A 16,360-nucleotide genomic window follows, 5' to 3' on the forward strand; every position below is an offset into this window, starting at 1 on the left:
TTCACAGCTTCCTCATGAACTTTTCTAATACAACAAGGAAAGCTCTCCAACCAAGTCTGGCGTTGAGAAGCCAAGAGTCTTTGTCAACTCTCTCATCGCCCAGTGGTGACATGTGCTCTTCTCCACACTGTTGGGAGGTAACGCTGCCCCATGTGCTGGTGCAGGTCAGGATCCCGGGACTTGGAAACTGGCAGAATTTGCCGGGTAAAACTGTGTGCCATCATGGGGCACCTGAAAAGAAAAACACGTCTCACCACTGTGGTTGATTTCAAAGAAAGTGATTCTATTTTTTAAAGAAAGTGTTGTTAATGTAATTGGTATCCCTCTTAATTTTTGAGTTCACGATTTACTTGGTCCAGAGTTTTCTATTCTTTTTTTTTTTTTTTTTTAACTAATGAGTGGTATTTAGATACTTCATAAATTTATGGACAGATACACATTGGAGGCCATGGCTCAGGTGGGCGAACTTAACTCCTGCTGAGTTAGCAAGTTGGGGAGAGAAGTTCCCCTGAGCTCACCTATCTCTACGACTGCCAGTAGGTGGCATCACCTTGTGCACAGAGAACTAGAAAGGGGGCAGAACCCTGGCCTTGCAGTTGCAGGTTTCCACTGTGGTACGCTCCTCACAGAATGCGTAGTAGATTGTTCACTGTGGAGGGGTTAATTACAGAGGGGGTTGTTATTATTTTTACTTATAAAGTTATAAAGTTCAGCCAGTCTTTGCTTTTGTACTGTTGTGAAATTTCATTTCTCTATAGCACCTTCTTTTTTCATTTTGAATTATAAAAAGTGACTTTCACCTCATGAAAGAGTTGAGACCATCTCTCCTGTTGTCACATACTGCAGATGTTGTCTCAGTTACTTTTGCACAGACTCTAGGGGGAAGTTTTTCTGAATAGGAGGACAAAGGACAAAGTTAACAGCTTTTAAGGGCTCTTAATTCTGTGAGTTGAGGACTTAAAATGGGTTATTGTAGCAATTGTTTGAATTTAGGAAAGATTTACTCAGTGGGCTTTAAAATTTCCACTTGCAGAATTTAGTCTTGATTTGGCTGTTCATGAACTCTTTTTCTTAAATCTTTTCTCCTTATCAGTCACCTGTTTCATTCATTGGTGTTTAAAAGTTAACATCTGTAGCTTTTCCAGATTTTTTTGCGGGGGGTGGTATAAAATTGCCTTTCTCCATTTTAGAAATAAGTTAGGAAAAACATTAACTCAAAAACTGCCTGTAGAACTGTTCCTTTGGAGGCAGCATCATTTATTGTCAGTGAACACCCAGTGTGAAAGCAGCAGCATCCCCACTAGGGTGATGGAGATTATTTTTATAGCGTTCCCTTTTCTTAGTGCCATGTGTGAAATTGGATTTTCATGATCTTGATCTATATTCTACCCTTGTGGTAAAAGATGAGAAGATAGGAGATGGTCTTAACATGAGAGGATATCTTTATTCCCTTTTCCTTTAATAAAAGATTAGAGGTAGTTTCCTCAAAATTGAAAATTGTAATGATGCTTGTTTGTGGAGGATTGAACTGAATTCAGTGGATTCCTTTTTAATGTGAGGTAGGGAAACTGAGGATAACATTACTGGGGTGAGAGAGTGTCATTCTTTAGTTGGATTTCTCATTCATAGTCTTCAGTCCTGGCCTGTTGGGAAAGCATACTTTTTCACTGCCAGGTCCTGAATGCAGAGGCTCAGTGACATATATGTCTGGGAAATGCATGCATTTCATTTATTAGCAAGCATGGCTGGATTAAGACAAAATTATTGGTTTGGAAAGGTGTTAAAGCCTTAAGTGAACAAATCTAGCTAACCGTGAATGAATTAGGTAGTTAACTTGCATACCTTTTTATTTCCTCTGGTTAAAGGTTACTCATACTTCTCTGTTTGAAGACATGAGAAGTATGATTGCTTCAGTGTTAGTTTTCTTACTTTTGTTTTTTCCCTTATTTTTCCCTAATCACTTTGTTGCAAGCTAGAAAACTATGGGTTCTACATAGGGCAGCTCTTGTGAAAGTGGTTTATTCCACTGGAGAAAGAGGGGATTGAAAAGTCAATTAGCATCAGTTTATTTCTTGTCCCACAGAACACCATTCTTATAGTAAGATAGCTGAAAGAAGCTGCTGTGAGGAGCTTAGCTCCAAACACAGGATCAGAGCCTTGTGTGGGAACTCCCATGAGTTGAGACTTTCCATTCTGTTTTATCAGATTGCATATGTCCTATTTCAGGAAGAGTAAAACAGTCTTTACAAAAGAAAGTCAATCTGTATTCTAAGCATTTTAATAAAAAGTTAAAACAGACTTGCTGCTTTCTTTCTTTTTTGCATTGGTTTGTTCTGAGTTCTGAGTTTGAACAATGCCATTTGTTTGGGGTTGGGGGCGGGAGGGAGGCAGGGAGACAACAGTTCTTCCCTACATATATGAAGAAACTTTCAGGGTGGATGTGAGATACTTGAATTTTGCCACCAGAGGGAAAAAAAGGCTGGGCCATTAGAAGTAATACATTTAGTACTGTTTGAGAGCCTCGGAACATGCTGTGGACCCAGGGTTGTCGATCATCTCTGCAACAGGATAACATGCTTGCAAGGACTGAGTCAAGTTTAGCTGTGTTTCATGCATTATTTAACACAGAAGTAGAATCAGTTGAATGCTACATTTGGTAAAATAGGGGAAGGAATCTGTTTTAGTGCATTTACTAGGTTTTTAGGAAGACTTGCTTTTAGAAAACCCCAAATGAAATCCCAAAACTAAAGTTCTGGGACAAATAGAACGGGCACCAGGATGCAACAGGTTCTTTTCAACCAAGAATTAAATTGTTGGAGGTGTTCTGTCCCTGTTACTGTGTAAGGATGCCATGGATTCTACAGGTAAATGGATTTGTTTTGTTTGAGGCAAAGTGGAACAAGAGGCTTAAAGTCTGAGTCAATGAGCCAAGCACTCAAGTGGTCTCACTTTGGCTGTTGCTGGCTGTGACTTGGGACTTCTGTACTGTGGTCTGTTGTAAATACAGAAAAATCTGACGCATAACAGTTCATGCTGGAGGCTTGAGCGTCATTAAGGGAAAATTACTGGGCTCTAGAGAGGAATGAAAGTTTTAATTGCTAAGAAGTTGGGACAGTTAAGAGATAATTGCTGTGATCAAGCCATCTTCTGTGTCACAGAACCAAAAGAAGATAGTACCTTCTATGGCAAGACTGCTTAATTTCAGTCCTGCCTCATACCATCATGGATAATCATTTCCCTTTCTCAAACAGGTTTGTGTCACTGGGAGCCCTGGGAACATTGTCCATGTCTTGTGCTGGGGCTACACCAAATAGTATTAATTCAAAGAATTCAGGCAGAAAGATCATGGAATTTAAGTAGCAATTGAAAAATTTTTATTAATGCTAACACAGGTGTGTACTGTACTACTAATCTTAATAAAAATTAACATGTATTTTAGTGCTACAGTGATAAAGGAGACCTTTGTAAAATGTCTAGCTTGTGGTGACTGCTTTGGGGTATCATGAAAGCCTCCCTACCATACCATACTTGTTCATTCTCTGTCCTGAAGGATACTTCGGAAAAGTCGAGAAAGTTTTATGGTAGCCTAAATTATATATGGCAAACTATGGCTTAGGGGCCAAATCCAGCCTGCTGCGTGTGTGTTGTACAGCCTGTGAGCTAAAAGGTTTTTACACTTTTAGATGGTTGGAAAAAAATTGAAAGAAAAATGCTATTTTTGGCACACGAAAATTAAATTTCAATGTCTATAAAGTTTTTTTGGAACACAGTCACTACCATTCCTTTAGCTTTTGCATGCAACAACTGCAGACTATTTGAAACAGATTATATGCCCTCCAACACTTGAACTATTTCTATTCTGGCCAGGGCTTCAGCTACTGTTCATCATAGTCAATTTAAAGGACAATTGAGAGCAAATCCAGTTTTCATGAAAAAGTCCTGGGAGTAATCCTGAGAGCTCCATGCCCCCTAGTGGATTGCTGTAGGATTTACTTTCAAAATTTAAAAATACTGAATCGGCCTAGGATTTCCTTGGTGCGTATTATTCTAGGGGTCAGAGGCTAAAGGTCGCCTAGACCTGGGCTGATGCTAACCGGTCCGTCCTGTCATGGCCTGGGCAAGTCTAGCCACGTCAGCGCTCATTTCTACTCCCTCTCCAGCAGCCCAACAAACAGGAGAGACTGGGCGGGGACGGACCCGCCCTCCTCTCCCGCGATTCCTGGAGCCGCTGCACGCGGGTCATACAGCACAGGCTCATCCCGGGATATGACTGTCTGCGTCCCACAGGTGCGACGAACCAAAGAGGGCGGGGGAAGGAGTCAGCATCAGCAGCCAATCAGGGTCCGGCACAAGCCCAGCCAATCGGGTCGGGTCAGTTGGGGCTTAGCCAATCAGGCTCGACGAAGAAGGCCTGAGTCAGTGCTTGCGCCTCCCGCTTCCAGCTGTGGGAGGCGCTGCGCGGGTTCATCTGCGCCCTGCGGGGCTGGTCCGGGCTCCTCGCTCGCTCATTCGCTCATTCGCTCGCGGGGAAGCTGCAGGTGTCCGGTCCCGGAGGCCATGGGGCGGCAGTGGGGGCCTGCGATGAGGGCGGCCGAGCAGGCGGGCTGCGTGGTGAGCGCCTCCCGAGCCGGCCAGCCTGAGGCGGGCTCGTGGAGCTGCAGCGGGGTGATCCTGAGCCGCAGCCCGGGCCTGGTGCTGTGCCACGGGGGCATAGTCGCCCCTTTCCTGCGGGCCGGCAGCGGGGCCCTGACCGCGGCTGGCGCTGCCTACCTGCCCGGCGACAGTTGCAGCGACGACCTGCGTCTGCACGTGCAGTGGAGCCCTACGGTCGCGAGTCCAGCCGGCCGCTCGGAGCGGGGCCTCCCGGGGCTGTGCACGCCCCAGTGCGCCGGCCTCGAGCCGGGCCCGCCTGCCCAGCCCCGCGGGCGGCCCCTGCAGCCCCCGCGCGCCGCCGAGCTGCTGCTGCTGCTGAGCTGCCCGGCCTTCCGGGCCCACTTCGCGCGCCTCTTCGGGGGCGAGGCGGCCGAGCAGTGGCGCTTCGCGAGCGCAGCGCCGGACGACGAGGTGTCGGAGGACGAGGAGGAGGATCAGCTTAGAGCGCTGGGCTGGTTCGCGCTGCTGCGCTTGCGGCCCGGCCAGGAGGAGGCAGCGGAGGAGCGCGGGCCGGCAGTGGCCGTGGCGCCTCTCGGGGCGGTGCCCAAGGGCGCGCCGCTGCTGGCCTGCGGCTCCCCGTTCGGGGCTTTCTGCCCGGACATCTTCCTCAACACGCTCAGCCGCGGCGTGCTCAGCAACGCGGCCGGCCCGCTGCTGCTCACCGACGCGCGCTGCCTGCCTGGCACCGAAGGCGGCGGCGTGTTTACTGCGCGGCCCGCGGGGGCGCTGGTGGCGCTGGTGGCGGCTCCACTCTGCTGGAAGGCCCGCGAGTGGGTGGGCCTCACGTTGCTTTGTGCCGCCGCCCCGCTCCTCCGCGCCGCCCGCGCCGCGCTTGACCGTCTGCACACAGGTGCCACTGCTCTGGCCACCCTCCTGCCCCCCGAGGTGGGCGCCTCGTGGGGCCTGCCCCTCCGAGATCCCGGGCCCTTGTGGGCAGCCGCAGCCGTGCTGGTGGAGTGCGGCACCGTATGGGGCTCCGGAGTGGCCGTGGCGCCCCGCCTCGTGGTGACCTGTCGGCACGTGGCTCCTCGGGAGGCAGCCAGGGTCCTGGTGCGCTCCGCCACCCCCAAGTAAGGCCCGCAGGGCTGCCCCAACTCTACCGTTACTAGGTCTCGGGTCTGGATCTAGGCCTTCCACTCTGAGGATTGTGTAGGCCTTTCTTCTAGCGTCAGGCTGATGCTTTGGGCATGTACGGTGGGTGGAGACCTGGAACCCTCCCCTCATCCTTTACACACAGAACCCCCGTGAGGGGGATTAAGGGAGCTGGGGCAAGATGCTAAACTCTGAGCAACTCTGGATTTGGGAACTGGAGGGCTCCCTGCATCCGGGACTGGATGTCTCTGAGCTCCCCTCACAGTCTGAATTCCTTCTAGGCAGCTTCTCTCTCATAACCCTGTGGCCCACACCCCACTGTTATCTGGTCATTTGAACAGAGGTTCCCTCACCTTACCTGCTTCTCCAGTGAAAGTGGTAAAGTCCCAGGGGCCTAGGACTGCCCTCCTGGGGTACTGAGATGGGGGTGTTCATCTTAATCAATTTATCTTTTAGAGCATAGCCAGAGTGTCGTTTCTGGATGAAAATTACAGGTGTTGGGTGGGTTCCCCCTAATTGGGATTAGAATATAGCAGTGGGGCCCAGGCAGATATATTCTGAACAATCTTTGGGTGATCCTGGTGGACAGCCAGGTTGGGATGTCTCACAGTCATTTGTTCCCTCTACTGGGAAGAGCACCCCTGCCCTCCTATATTTCCACTTGTCTGATGGTGGGGACAGTGGCCTGGACTTCCTGGCTCCGTTTTGTAGTACCTGTTCTATTTCCTCTGCAGCCCTAGGTGCTTAACTCAGGCCAGAGCAAAGCAGCATAGCACCTTGGTGTTATTGCTAACCCGGCCTCGCAGCCCAGGCCTTTCCACCTCTCTTTCCTGAATCCCCGAGGTTAGCCCAGTGTGGGTAAACCAGTCCAGCTTTGCCATACAGGTCCCCACTGGCAGCCTACAAGACAGCCATAATTTTATAGGGAAGGCTAATGATGAGGATTTCCCTGTGTTTTGTCTCCCAGATTCCTCCCCCTTTCCCCTGACCTGGCTCCTAAGGAAACCACCAGGTCTGCTGGAAGCTACTCCTACAGAGCATGTAGTAGGACACCCCTGTGTGATCTTGAGCAAGTCACTTAATCTGTCTAAGCTACCTCCCCCCGAGTTGACATGTAAAGTCTTGGAACAGAGCCTGGCACGTATTGTGCTACAGAAGTGCTAACGTCTATGTAGGAGTGAAAGTACGTCTTGTCTGCCCTACTAACTGATGGGATTGTTGGGGGTATCAATGAGGCAGTGAAGAAATGTGCTGGTATATTTGCCCTGGCTCCTTCCACTTGCTCTGTGACCTTGGGAAAGCAGCTCTACCTCTCTGGGCCTCAGTTGCACCATCTAAAATGGAGGTAATACCATTGCCTAGTACATAGTGTTGTGAGGATTAAATGAAGCTGTGGCCACAAAGCATTCACACCCGGCCTGGGCTGCAGTGCTCATTAAGTGTCAGGGGTCTGTTATCATGGTGAGGTACAGGAAGCTTTACACACAAGTACTCTACAGTTTATAGACCACGTTTGGAGATGCCACAGAATGGTTAAGTGACGTGCCCAATGTTGCCTGACTGTAGGTTTCAGGGCTGATACCCAGATCTTCTGACTCCAAGTCCAGGACGTTCACTGTCACTCAGCTCCGGATTTCTCCCAAGTGCAAAAAGGTCTAGCCTGTCATTTGTCTCACTTGCTCCCAGGAAGGTGGTGGTCTGGGGACGTGTGGTGTTTGCCACCCAGGAGACATCTCCCTATGACATAGCGGTGGTGAGCCTGGAGGAGGACCTGGACGATGTCCCCATGCCTGTGTCTGCTGAGCACTTTCGTGAAGGTAAAGGACAAAGGGCACATCCTGAAGGAGGGCCCCTCTGGTCCGGGGTGGTCGTTGGAAGGAGAATCAGTGTTGGGCACTCTAAACATGCCAGACTCCCTGCCCCACCCCTGCTGAATTAAGGAGTCAGGGTGCATTGGTCAAGGTTCTTCCTGGAGGCTTCTCTGCTTGTGCCGACATAGCCAAGGTGCTGGGGCAGGTGGAGCACCTGTGAAGGGTGAGGCACACGCCTTCCCTCAGTGCCTGCGGTAGTGTAGTGTGGGGGTGCTGGGCCTTGGGGGCTCCTTCTAACGCTTAAAGCTGGTCAGAGGTAGGTGGCACTTTGGAGGCTCCAGGGGCTTGATTTGAGTGACAGGCTTTGTGATGCTGCCACATAAGTACTGGATGTCCCACTTCATGGAGGTAGTGTGACATGGTGATGAAGAGTACAGGCACTCTGCATTGGCATCTTTCTTCTGCCGCTTACTAGCCCTGTGTCTTTGGACAGACCTGTTCTCTGCCTCAGTTTTCTCATCTGTAAAATGGGGATAATGTGCCCTACTCCTGGGCATTTGAGGACTAGATGAGATGTGCCTGTAAAGCACTTAGCCCCGTGCTCTGCCCTGCACACTTAAAGCACTTGGGAAAGGAGAGTGGCGATTGCTTTGTAGCCGTGATCACCATTTCTTCTCACCAAGAGTCTTAGGGGTCCCAGGAGGAGATGGATGTTAATTCCACAAACATTCACCGAGCACTTAGGCAGGTGCTAGGGACCCCAAAACGTGACTGCCCAGTCTAGCAAGGGAAGGAGGGGTGGGGAACAGCCTGGTGCTCAAAAGTAGTTGAACATGTACCTGGGCAAGGCTCTGAGGAGGAGGCAGTCTCTGAGCAGAAGTGCCAAGGGCAGAGAGAGTTTGGACCTTCGGAGAGGAAGGGGATGGGGGGTTGGGGAGTGTGAGTCCTTCCAGAACAGAGAAGTCCCAGCTTCACCCTCCTTCCCTCCCTGACAGGTGAGGCTGTCAGTGTGGTGGGCTTTGGTGTCTTCGGCCAGGCTTGCGGGCCCTCAGTGACCTCGGGCATCCTGTCGGCTGTGGTGCGGGTGGATGACACACCGGTGATGCTGCAGACCACATGTGCTGTGCACGGCGGCTCCAGCGGCGGCCCCCTTTTCTCCGCTCAGTCGGGGGACCTCCTTGGTAACCGGCTCCCTGGCCCTCTCCCACCCTCCCCCTTGCCAGAGCCTCACTTCCCACCAGTGAGTGCCCGTATCCAGCCTGGGAGCACCGTCTGTCTGGGAAGGTGGTGGACCTTTTGAGTTAGGTAGCCAAGGTTTCCAGGCTGTTCTGCTCCTGAGGGTGGAGAGGGAGGGATGCTGAGCTGGGAGGGAAGAGGTCTGGGCTCTGGTCCCTTCTCCGCCACTAATCCATTTTGGGACCTTGGGCAAATCATTTAATCTCATTTGATCTGTGAAGTTCAGGAGGTGGATTAGTCCAAGGGTCAGAAACTCAAAAGCCTACAGAAGCCGGGCAGGTGAAGCAGTAAATGAGTGAGAGAAGACAACAGGGAGTGGGGGGCAGGTCGGGTAGACTGGGTACACGCGACTCAACTGCAGAGGATGGTGGCCTTGTCTTGGCTGATTTTCCAATATTTCACAAGAAGCTGTGAACCTTTTTTAATTTTTTAAATATGTGGTGGTTAAATCTTTAAATTTTGGTAATATTCAGGTTTTTAAAAAATAGGGTCTGAGGCCAGGCATGGTAGCTTATGCCTGTAATCCTAGCACTCTGGGAGGCCAAGGCAGGAGGATTGCTTGAGGTTAGGAGTTCGAGACCAGCCTGAGCAAAAGAGAGACCCCATCTCTACTAAAAATAGAAAACTTAGCCAGGCATGATAGCATGTGCCCGTAGTCCCAGCTACTCGGGAAGCTGAGGCAGGATAGAGCTTGAGCCCAAGGGTTTGAGGTTACGGTGAGCTACGATGATGCCACTGTACTCTAGCTGGGGCGACAAAGTAAAACTCAGGAAAAAAAAAATATAGGGTCTGTTTAGCTATTTTAAAAAAGCAAACCATGGGTTCATATAGAAAGCTCCAGCTCCAGTCCTGCACCTCAGGGTTTGTGCCTTTGTTATTTCTAACTTTCCTCATTCCTTACTTCTTTCTCCTATAGTGAGAAGAAATGTTACTCTTACTATCTACAATATATTAATATTTGCATATCTGCTTAACCCTAGTATACAAATACAGTAGTTTCAGAATTCCTACCCTATACCCCTGTGAGCAACAAATTTACCAACCGGAGTGCAGTGTTTGAGTATTTGTGTTCTTTTTGTCTTTAACCTTACAGTGTCCAGTCTAAACACTGTTTTCCAAAGTTACTTAGGTCAGCTCCTTTCTTCCCCTTCAGGATGGTTGTATTATTCATTTGTAATAGTTAGAGTCATTTGTCAGTTTTTTCCCACGTCCGTTTTTCTCTCCATATCTGGGTTGACTTTTCAAACCATATGTATAGATAAGTGGTTTCAGAAACACAGATGTGTGTACATAAGTTAGTGTATACACACACACACACATGCACACACACACATACACACAGAGTCTGTGTCTCCTAGCTCTTCCGCTGATGGGTTAGAGGCAGTGACACTCCAGTTGCAATAGTATACCCAGAGCCGAGACCTTAGTTTCTTTTTTTTTTATTTTATTTTATTATTTTTTTATTTTTATTATCATTATTATTTTTGAGACAGAGTCTCACTCTGTTGCCCAGGCTAGATTGCTGTGGCATCAGCCTAGCTCACAGCAACCTCAAACTCCTGGGCTTAAGTGATCCTACCGCCTCAGCCTCCCGAGTAGCTGGGACTACAGCATGTACCACCACGCCCCGCTAATTTTTTCCACATATATTTTTAGCTGTCCATATAATTTCTTTCTATTTTTAGTAGAGACGGGGGTCTTGCTCTTGCTCAGGCTGGTCTCGAACTCCTGAGCTCAAACAATCTGCCCGCCTTGGCCTCCCAGAGTGCTAGCAGACCTTAGTTTCTAAATATCATTCTCTAATAAAAGTGACCAGGAGCTGGTCGATTCCAGGACTGGGGCAGGGAAAATCCAGGATAAGCCTTGGGTGCCAGAGAGGACACGTTGACAACAAAAGTGATGGGGCATGTCAGATGTCGACAGGACTGGGAGCCAACCCGGTGTAGCTCCTACTGGAACAACTTGACCAACAAAACAAACAGATAACAATAGTGTTGGATTATAACACTATAAAGAAAGTGAACATCCATGAATCCACACTGATATAAATAACCAAATAAATTTAAAATGAAGACAAGCAACAGCCCTTCTGTTTCTGAGGGAAACAGCAGATCGCCGTTAGGATGCCACAGTAGGAGTTGCTGCAGACAGGATCCACCAATGGATGCTAATGCTAGTAGGCAAAAGTTTTAGTATAAGCAGGATATTTGCATAACTTCAGAATATCTCCCCTAAAATATTTAGCCCTTACAAAGAGGAAAATAGTGACTCTACAGTGGAGAGGCCTGGAAGATACCACCTTGGCCAAGTGATCAAGGTTAGCAGCACGAATGCCACATGTAGACTCTGGGCACCTAGATATGATGCCCTGAGGACATGTGGCTTTCAGGGAAAGCCTGAGGAAGCGACTAGATTGGAGACTTAGGAGACATGACAACTAAACGCACTGTGGGATCCTAGATTGGATCCTGAAACAGAAAAAGAACATCAGTGGGAAAACTAGTGAAATTGCAGTGAATTCTGCCTTTTGGTAAATAGTATGGTGCCAAGGTTAATTTCTTGATTTTGATAAATGTTTTATGGTGACATAAGACGTTAACATAAGGGAAAGCTGCGTGAAGGGTACACAGAACTATCTGTACTATTGAGCAAGGCTTCTGTGTGTCTAAATTTATCTAAAAGGAAAACACGCATCAATGCACCGAGCAGGCCAGACAAAATATGTCTGTGGTCTCATTCATTCATTCACTCAGCAAGTCTGTTGCAGGCCCGCTCCGTGCCTGGCGCTATTGTAGGTACTGTGGAGACTGCACGAACAAAACACGAAAGTGGGGCTGACACTAGTTGGAGAGAAAGATAACAAAATAAGTGGACTGTGGTGTGTTCAGTGCTGATAGCGTTATGAGAAAGCACAGCCGGCGAGGGGGCAGGGTTTGGGCAGCAGGTGTTGGTGATGGGAAGCTCAGCTCTGTCACTGTGAGGGGACCCTGGGGGCTCCAGGGTAGAGCTGGCCCTCCTCCCGTCCCCATTTGGCTGTCTGTCCTCTGGCTCACGTCCTCTTTTGCTCTCTGACTCCTCAACAGGTATTGTCGCTAGCAACACCCGGGACAATAACACAGGGGCCACCTACCCCCACCTGAACTTCAGCATTCCCATCACGGTGCTCCAGCAGGCCCTGCAGCGGTACAGTGAGACCGGCGACCTGGGTGGCCTCCGACAGCTGGACCGTGCCCCTGAGCCGGTCAGGGTGGTCTGGCGGCTGCAGCGGCCTCTGGCAAAGACCCCTCGGAGCAAGCTCTGAGGCTGTGTCACCCCTCTGGAAAGAAGAATGACCTTTTGATGCTGTAGGAAGTGATACCGAGGTGATGGTGACTTTAGCACCTGGGGCACACCCCAGCTGGGCCACCTCCCCGTCTCCACCCACGGACTGCAGTCTGGGCTCTGGGCCCTGGAGCAAACTTCTCTTCAGCCCCACGGGTCCTTAACCTGGCAGCCTGTTTTGGGGTGCTTTCTTGAGCCCCCACTTCTCTGTGTCCCTGGCACTGGACTCAGCTGTGTTGTTTTCCCTTCTGGGGAGCCCAGGCCCACTGCACAAAAGCTCTGGCCCATCAGGCCGCCGCTGGCCAGAAGGCAGGCCCAGGCCTAGTTTCTCGCCTGTTCCCCAGAAGCCACTGGCCACCAGGAGCAGCTGCTGCGCTGGGGCCTCGGCTCCTGTCTTCCTCGCAGTCAGGAGTGATGGAGGACTCGGAATGCCTCAGCAGAGAGGCCCTGCCCTGAAGACCAGATATGAAAGGGCAGAAACGAGTGTCTCTCTGCTGTGCCAGACCTACAGGCAGGTGGGTCCCTGAAAGCCGGCACTGTTGGGTCGTGGTAACCGGCAGGAGCACTCTGACACTGTGCCTTCATTCCCAGCCCTGGGCCTCAGGGACCCTGCGGGTAGAACACGTCTGGTTGGGGCTTGGGAATAAACGCAATCCACCGGAGAACCTCTGTACTTCTATATATCAAATCCTTCCCCCTCCCTTTTTTTCAAGAGTTGAATCTGGAACAGGCAGGTACCAGGCAAAGAAACACACCATTCTGTGCTGCTTTCTTGGCAGGGTTTGAGCTCACGGGGCACTCTCTGCCCAGACTGGCCCTCGTCACTGGTCGTGGCGCCAGTCAGTGCTTCGTGGAGCTTGCGGGTCCCGGGAGGTGGTGGTCTTGGCCTAGCAGCAGATCGTTTACAGAATGCCCGGGGGAGGGGGGACTTGGGGAGTTTAAAGGGGGATGAGACAAGGGCGACCCTCAGGAACTGAGCCCAACTCTTCGAATCAGGAATGCACAGTGTGCCCAGGCCCTGTATATGCAGGCCAAGAATTGATTTTCATCAGTAGGCTAAAAGCCATTTGAGGAATAGCTGGGGGTTCATTCTAAGCAGTACTTTGTTTCTAATTTCTATTTGTTCATTGCCAACTCTGGGCATCCACAGAACACTTCTGTGATGGTGGTTCTTCCCTTTGCAGACTAGGAATGGGTCCAGAAGGCAAGGTTAGCTTGCCAGAAGTCCTACAATAAATTAATGGTAGCAGGGGGTTAGATCTGAGGTCTGACTTTGCTGGGGGCAGGATTTATTCTATCATGTGGGTACCAAGGTGCCCACAGGCTCTTCTGGGGAGACTGGTGTGTCAACCCATTAGTGCAATAAACAGGGCAGCTCTGTCCATAGAAGAGTGTATGGGGGCCCAGAGATGGGAGTCAGGTAAGGCTTCATCAAGGTGACTCAGGTGCTGAACCATGAGAGTTGAGGGTTTACCAAGTGGACTGGAAATGGGGAGGGTGTTCCAGGCTGAGAGCAGCAGGAGCTAGGACAAGGAAGTGTGGAACCACTTGCTGGTTCTGGGGGTGCTCAGTAGAGAGAACACTGGAAAGGAGCAAGACTGAGGCCCAGGGACCAGTTATGATGGCCTTGGTGAGAGAAGATGGCTGAGGCAGGACTCGTGGGTGTGGGGAGATCAAGGGACAACACAGGAGGTGGGACTAACTGGATGTGGGGCCAAGGCAGAAACGGTCCAGTGGTGCCTGGATTTCTGGCTGGGATAACAATGGGGTGACCGACAAGTTTAGGAGTCTGGGACCTCAAGTGTAGAGGTACAGCTGGCCATCAAATAAGTGAGTGAGTTAGGATAATGCAAAAAATGATACCCTCCCCCCCCCATCTCAGTGGCTTAAGGCAATAGAAGTTTGTTTATTACTCATGCAAAGTCCAGAGTACTATCTGACCAATAGTACAATAGTTATTGAGGGACCCAGGCTCCTTCCCTCTTGTGGCTCTGTCATTGAGACTGGGGCCTCAGAGTCCTCTGTACCTGCCTAGTGGTTGGGGGAAGAGAGAGAGGAGAAGATGTACCTGCTTTATAATTTTATTTTGAAACAATTTCAAACTCATAGAAAAGTTTCAAGAATTTCCATACACCCTTTTTTTTTTTTTTTTTTTTTTTTTGAGACAGAGTCTCACTCTGTTGCCCAGGCTAGAGTGAGTGCCGTGGCGTCAGCCTAGCTCACAGCAACCTCAAACTCCTGAGCTCAAGCGATCCTCCTGTCTCAGCCTCCCGAGTAGCTGGGACTACAGGCATGCGCCACCATGCCCGGCTAATTTTTTCTATATATATTTTTAGGTGTCCATATAATTTCTTTCTATTTTTAGTAGAGGTGGGGTCTCACTCTTGCTCAGGCTGGTCTCGAACTCCTGAGCTCAAAGGATCCGCCCACCTCGGCCTCCCAGAGTGCTAGGATTACAGGCGTGAGCCACCGCGCCCGGCCTCCATACACCCTTCACCCAGAGATCCCCATCCAATTTCACCAAGTGTCCCAGTGATGATCTAATTTGGGATCATGAGCTGCACCCACTTGCCATGTTCTGTTCTCCCTTGACTTGGAAGAGCTCCCAAGTCTCTCCTTGTGTTCCATGCCCTTGACGTTTCTGAAGATAACAGGGCAGTCATTTCATAGAATGCCCCTTAACTTGGGTTTGTCCAGTCTTCCTCAAGGTTAGATTCAGCATCTTCATCTTTGGCAGGGTGACCACAGAAGTGATGTCGTTTTTATCCTTGCATCTTCTTGGGTAGCACACGATGTTTCTTTGTCCCATTACAGATGGTGTTAACGTTGAGATTACTTGAGTAAAATGGTGCCTGCCAGAGTTCTCTACTATGAAGTTCCTTTTTTTCCTCTGTAATAAGTAATTTGTGTGGAGATACTTTAACAGTCTGTAAACATACCATTCCTTATTTGACTCTCACGTACTAGATTTAGCATCCATGGAGGTTTCTTGGCTGAATAGCTATACTGGCTGCCAAATGGTAGTTTTCTATTTTCATCATTCCTCCGGCATTTATAAGGTGGCATTCTACTGTAGGTAAGAGCTTTGCCTTCTGTTTATTTATATCTGGGTGGATTCGTGGATTTGTACTTTATTCAGTGGGTTATAATCCATTGTCATTTATTGTGATGCTCAAATTGCTCCATCTGGTCAGTGGGAAGTGGGAGCTCCAAACCAGCTTCTGTGTCCTTTCGACATCCCCCATTGTGCTTTGAGCACTTCCTTCACGACACAATGGTCTGGGCTACTTTGTGTTTTTCCTGGAATCAGCTATTTCTCCAGGGTTCTTTTTGGCAGAGAGCAGTATTTAGAAGCCAAGGTCTCAGCACTAGGTGTGCTGCCTGTACTGGGTGTCACTGCTCCTAGGCCCTCTCAGTGGACAGACCTTTGCCTCTGTATTTATTTCAGTCACTTTCTACATACCATTAGGCAGAAGTTCACACCGATAGTTTCAATTTGGATTCATTATCACAATAGCTTTTCCCCTTTTTGTATTTGTTCCATCAGAGAGAAACCTGGCTCCATTATCCTCAACATATGTACCTGTTTGCCCCCTGCCCACGCCTTGCACGTGGCCAGTCCCCCGACCTCCTGCCCAGCCCCGCTGCTCTGCTGACACTGCTCCTGCCCAGGCCTCCATTACCGCTCCCCTCACGGCTGCCCGATGATTTTTTTTTTCACTTCATCAGGAAGAGGGAAGGAAGCCACCCTCAATTCTTAACTCCTTCATCCCAGAATTAATGCATATCACTCCTGCTAATACTCTTTTGGTGAGAACTTGGCCCCACCTAGAAGCGGGGGGTAGGGTGGGGTGGGAAATGCAATCCCTGGTGGGCAGATGCTTCCCAGCAACACCCCAATACCACAGAAGGGGAGAATCACCCTTCGTAGACAGCAGGTAGGCTCTGCCAAGCAGGGTGGTGTTTTATTGCTGCTTTCTGGCTAGCAGAGAACAAAGACTCACTCCTATTACCTAAGTAAGGTAGAGTTTAGTAAGGTAGACTCTCCTGGGCAGGTGCCAGAAAGCTCCTTGACCTGGGGAAGTTCTAGGGGCCACCGAGGCTACTAGGTGCTGACTCAGCACCCCATTGACTTTGTTTACTCTCTTCTGCCACCTCTGCTCACTCGGGGTCCCTCCTTCCTCATAACTGCAGTTTGCACATGGCCGTCCAGACCTTTTGTCTCTAGCTCTCAAGATCACATACAC

The 16,360-nt window shown here is 49.8% G+C and overlaps 1 protein-coding gene across 3 annotated transcripts; it reads left to right on the top strand.

Moving 5' to 3' along the window:
- Nucleotides 1-4,295: 4,295 nt before the first annotated feature.
- Nucleotides 4,296-12,874, top strand: TYSND1 (trypsin like peroxisomal matrix peptidase 1). Of its 3 annotated transcripts, XM_069460294.1 has the most exons (4): nt 4,300-5,723; nt 7,432-7,562; nt 8,552-8,737; nt 11,876-12,872. In XM_069460294.1, exons 1-4 carry the CDS (start codon nt 4,558-4,560, stop codon nt 12,091-12,093), a joined length of 1,701 nt encoding a protein of 566 aa, XP_069316395.1. In that variant the 5' UTR covers nt 4,300-4,557; the 3' UTR covers nt 12,094-12,872. The 3 variants fall into 3 exon arrangements, with proteins under 3 accessions (XP_069316397.1, XP_069316396.1, XP_069316395.1); XM_069460295.1 differs by lacking the exon at nt 8,552-8,737 and having other exon boundaries at nt 4,298-5,723; nt 11,876-12,874; XM_069460296.1 differs by lacking the exons at nt 8,552-8,737; nt 11,876-12,872 and having other exon boundaries at nt 4,296-5,723; nt 7,312-7,496.
- The last annotated feature ends 3,486 nt before the right edge of the window (nt 12,875-16,360 follow it).

The sequence above is a fragment of the Eulemur rufifrons genome, chromosome 28 (assembly GCF_041146395.1).
Source record: "Eulemur rufifrons isolate Redbay chromosome 28, OSU_ERuf_1, whole genome shotgun sequence".
Classification (NCBI taxonomy): Eukaryota; Metazoa; Chordata; class Mammalia; order Primates; family Lemuridae; genus Eulemur; species Eulemur rufifrons.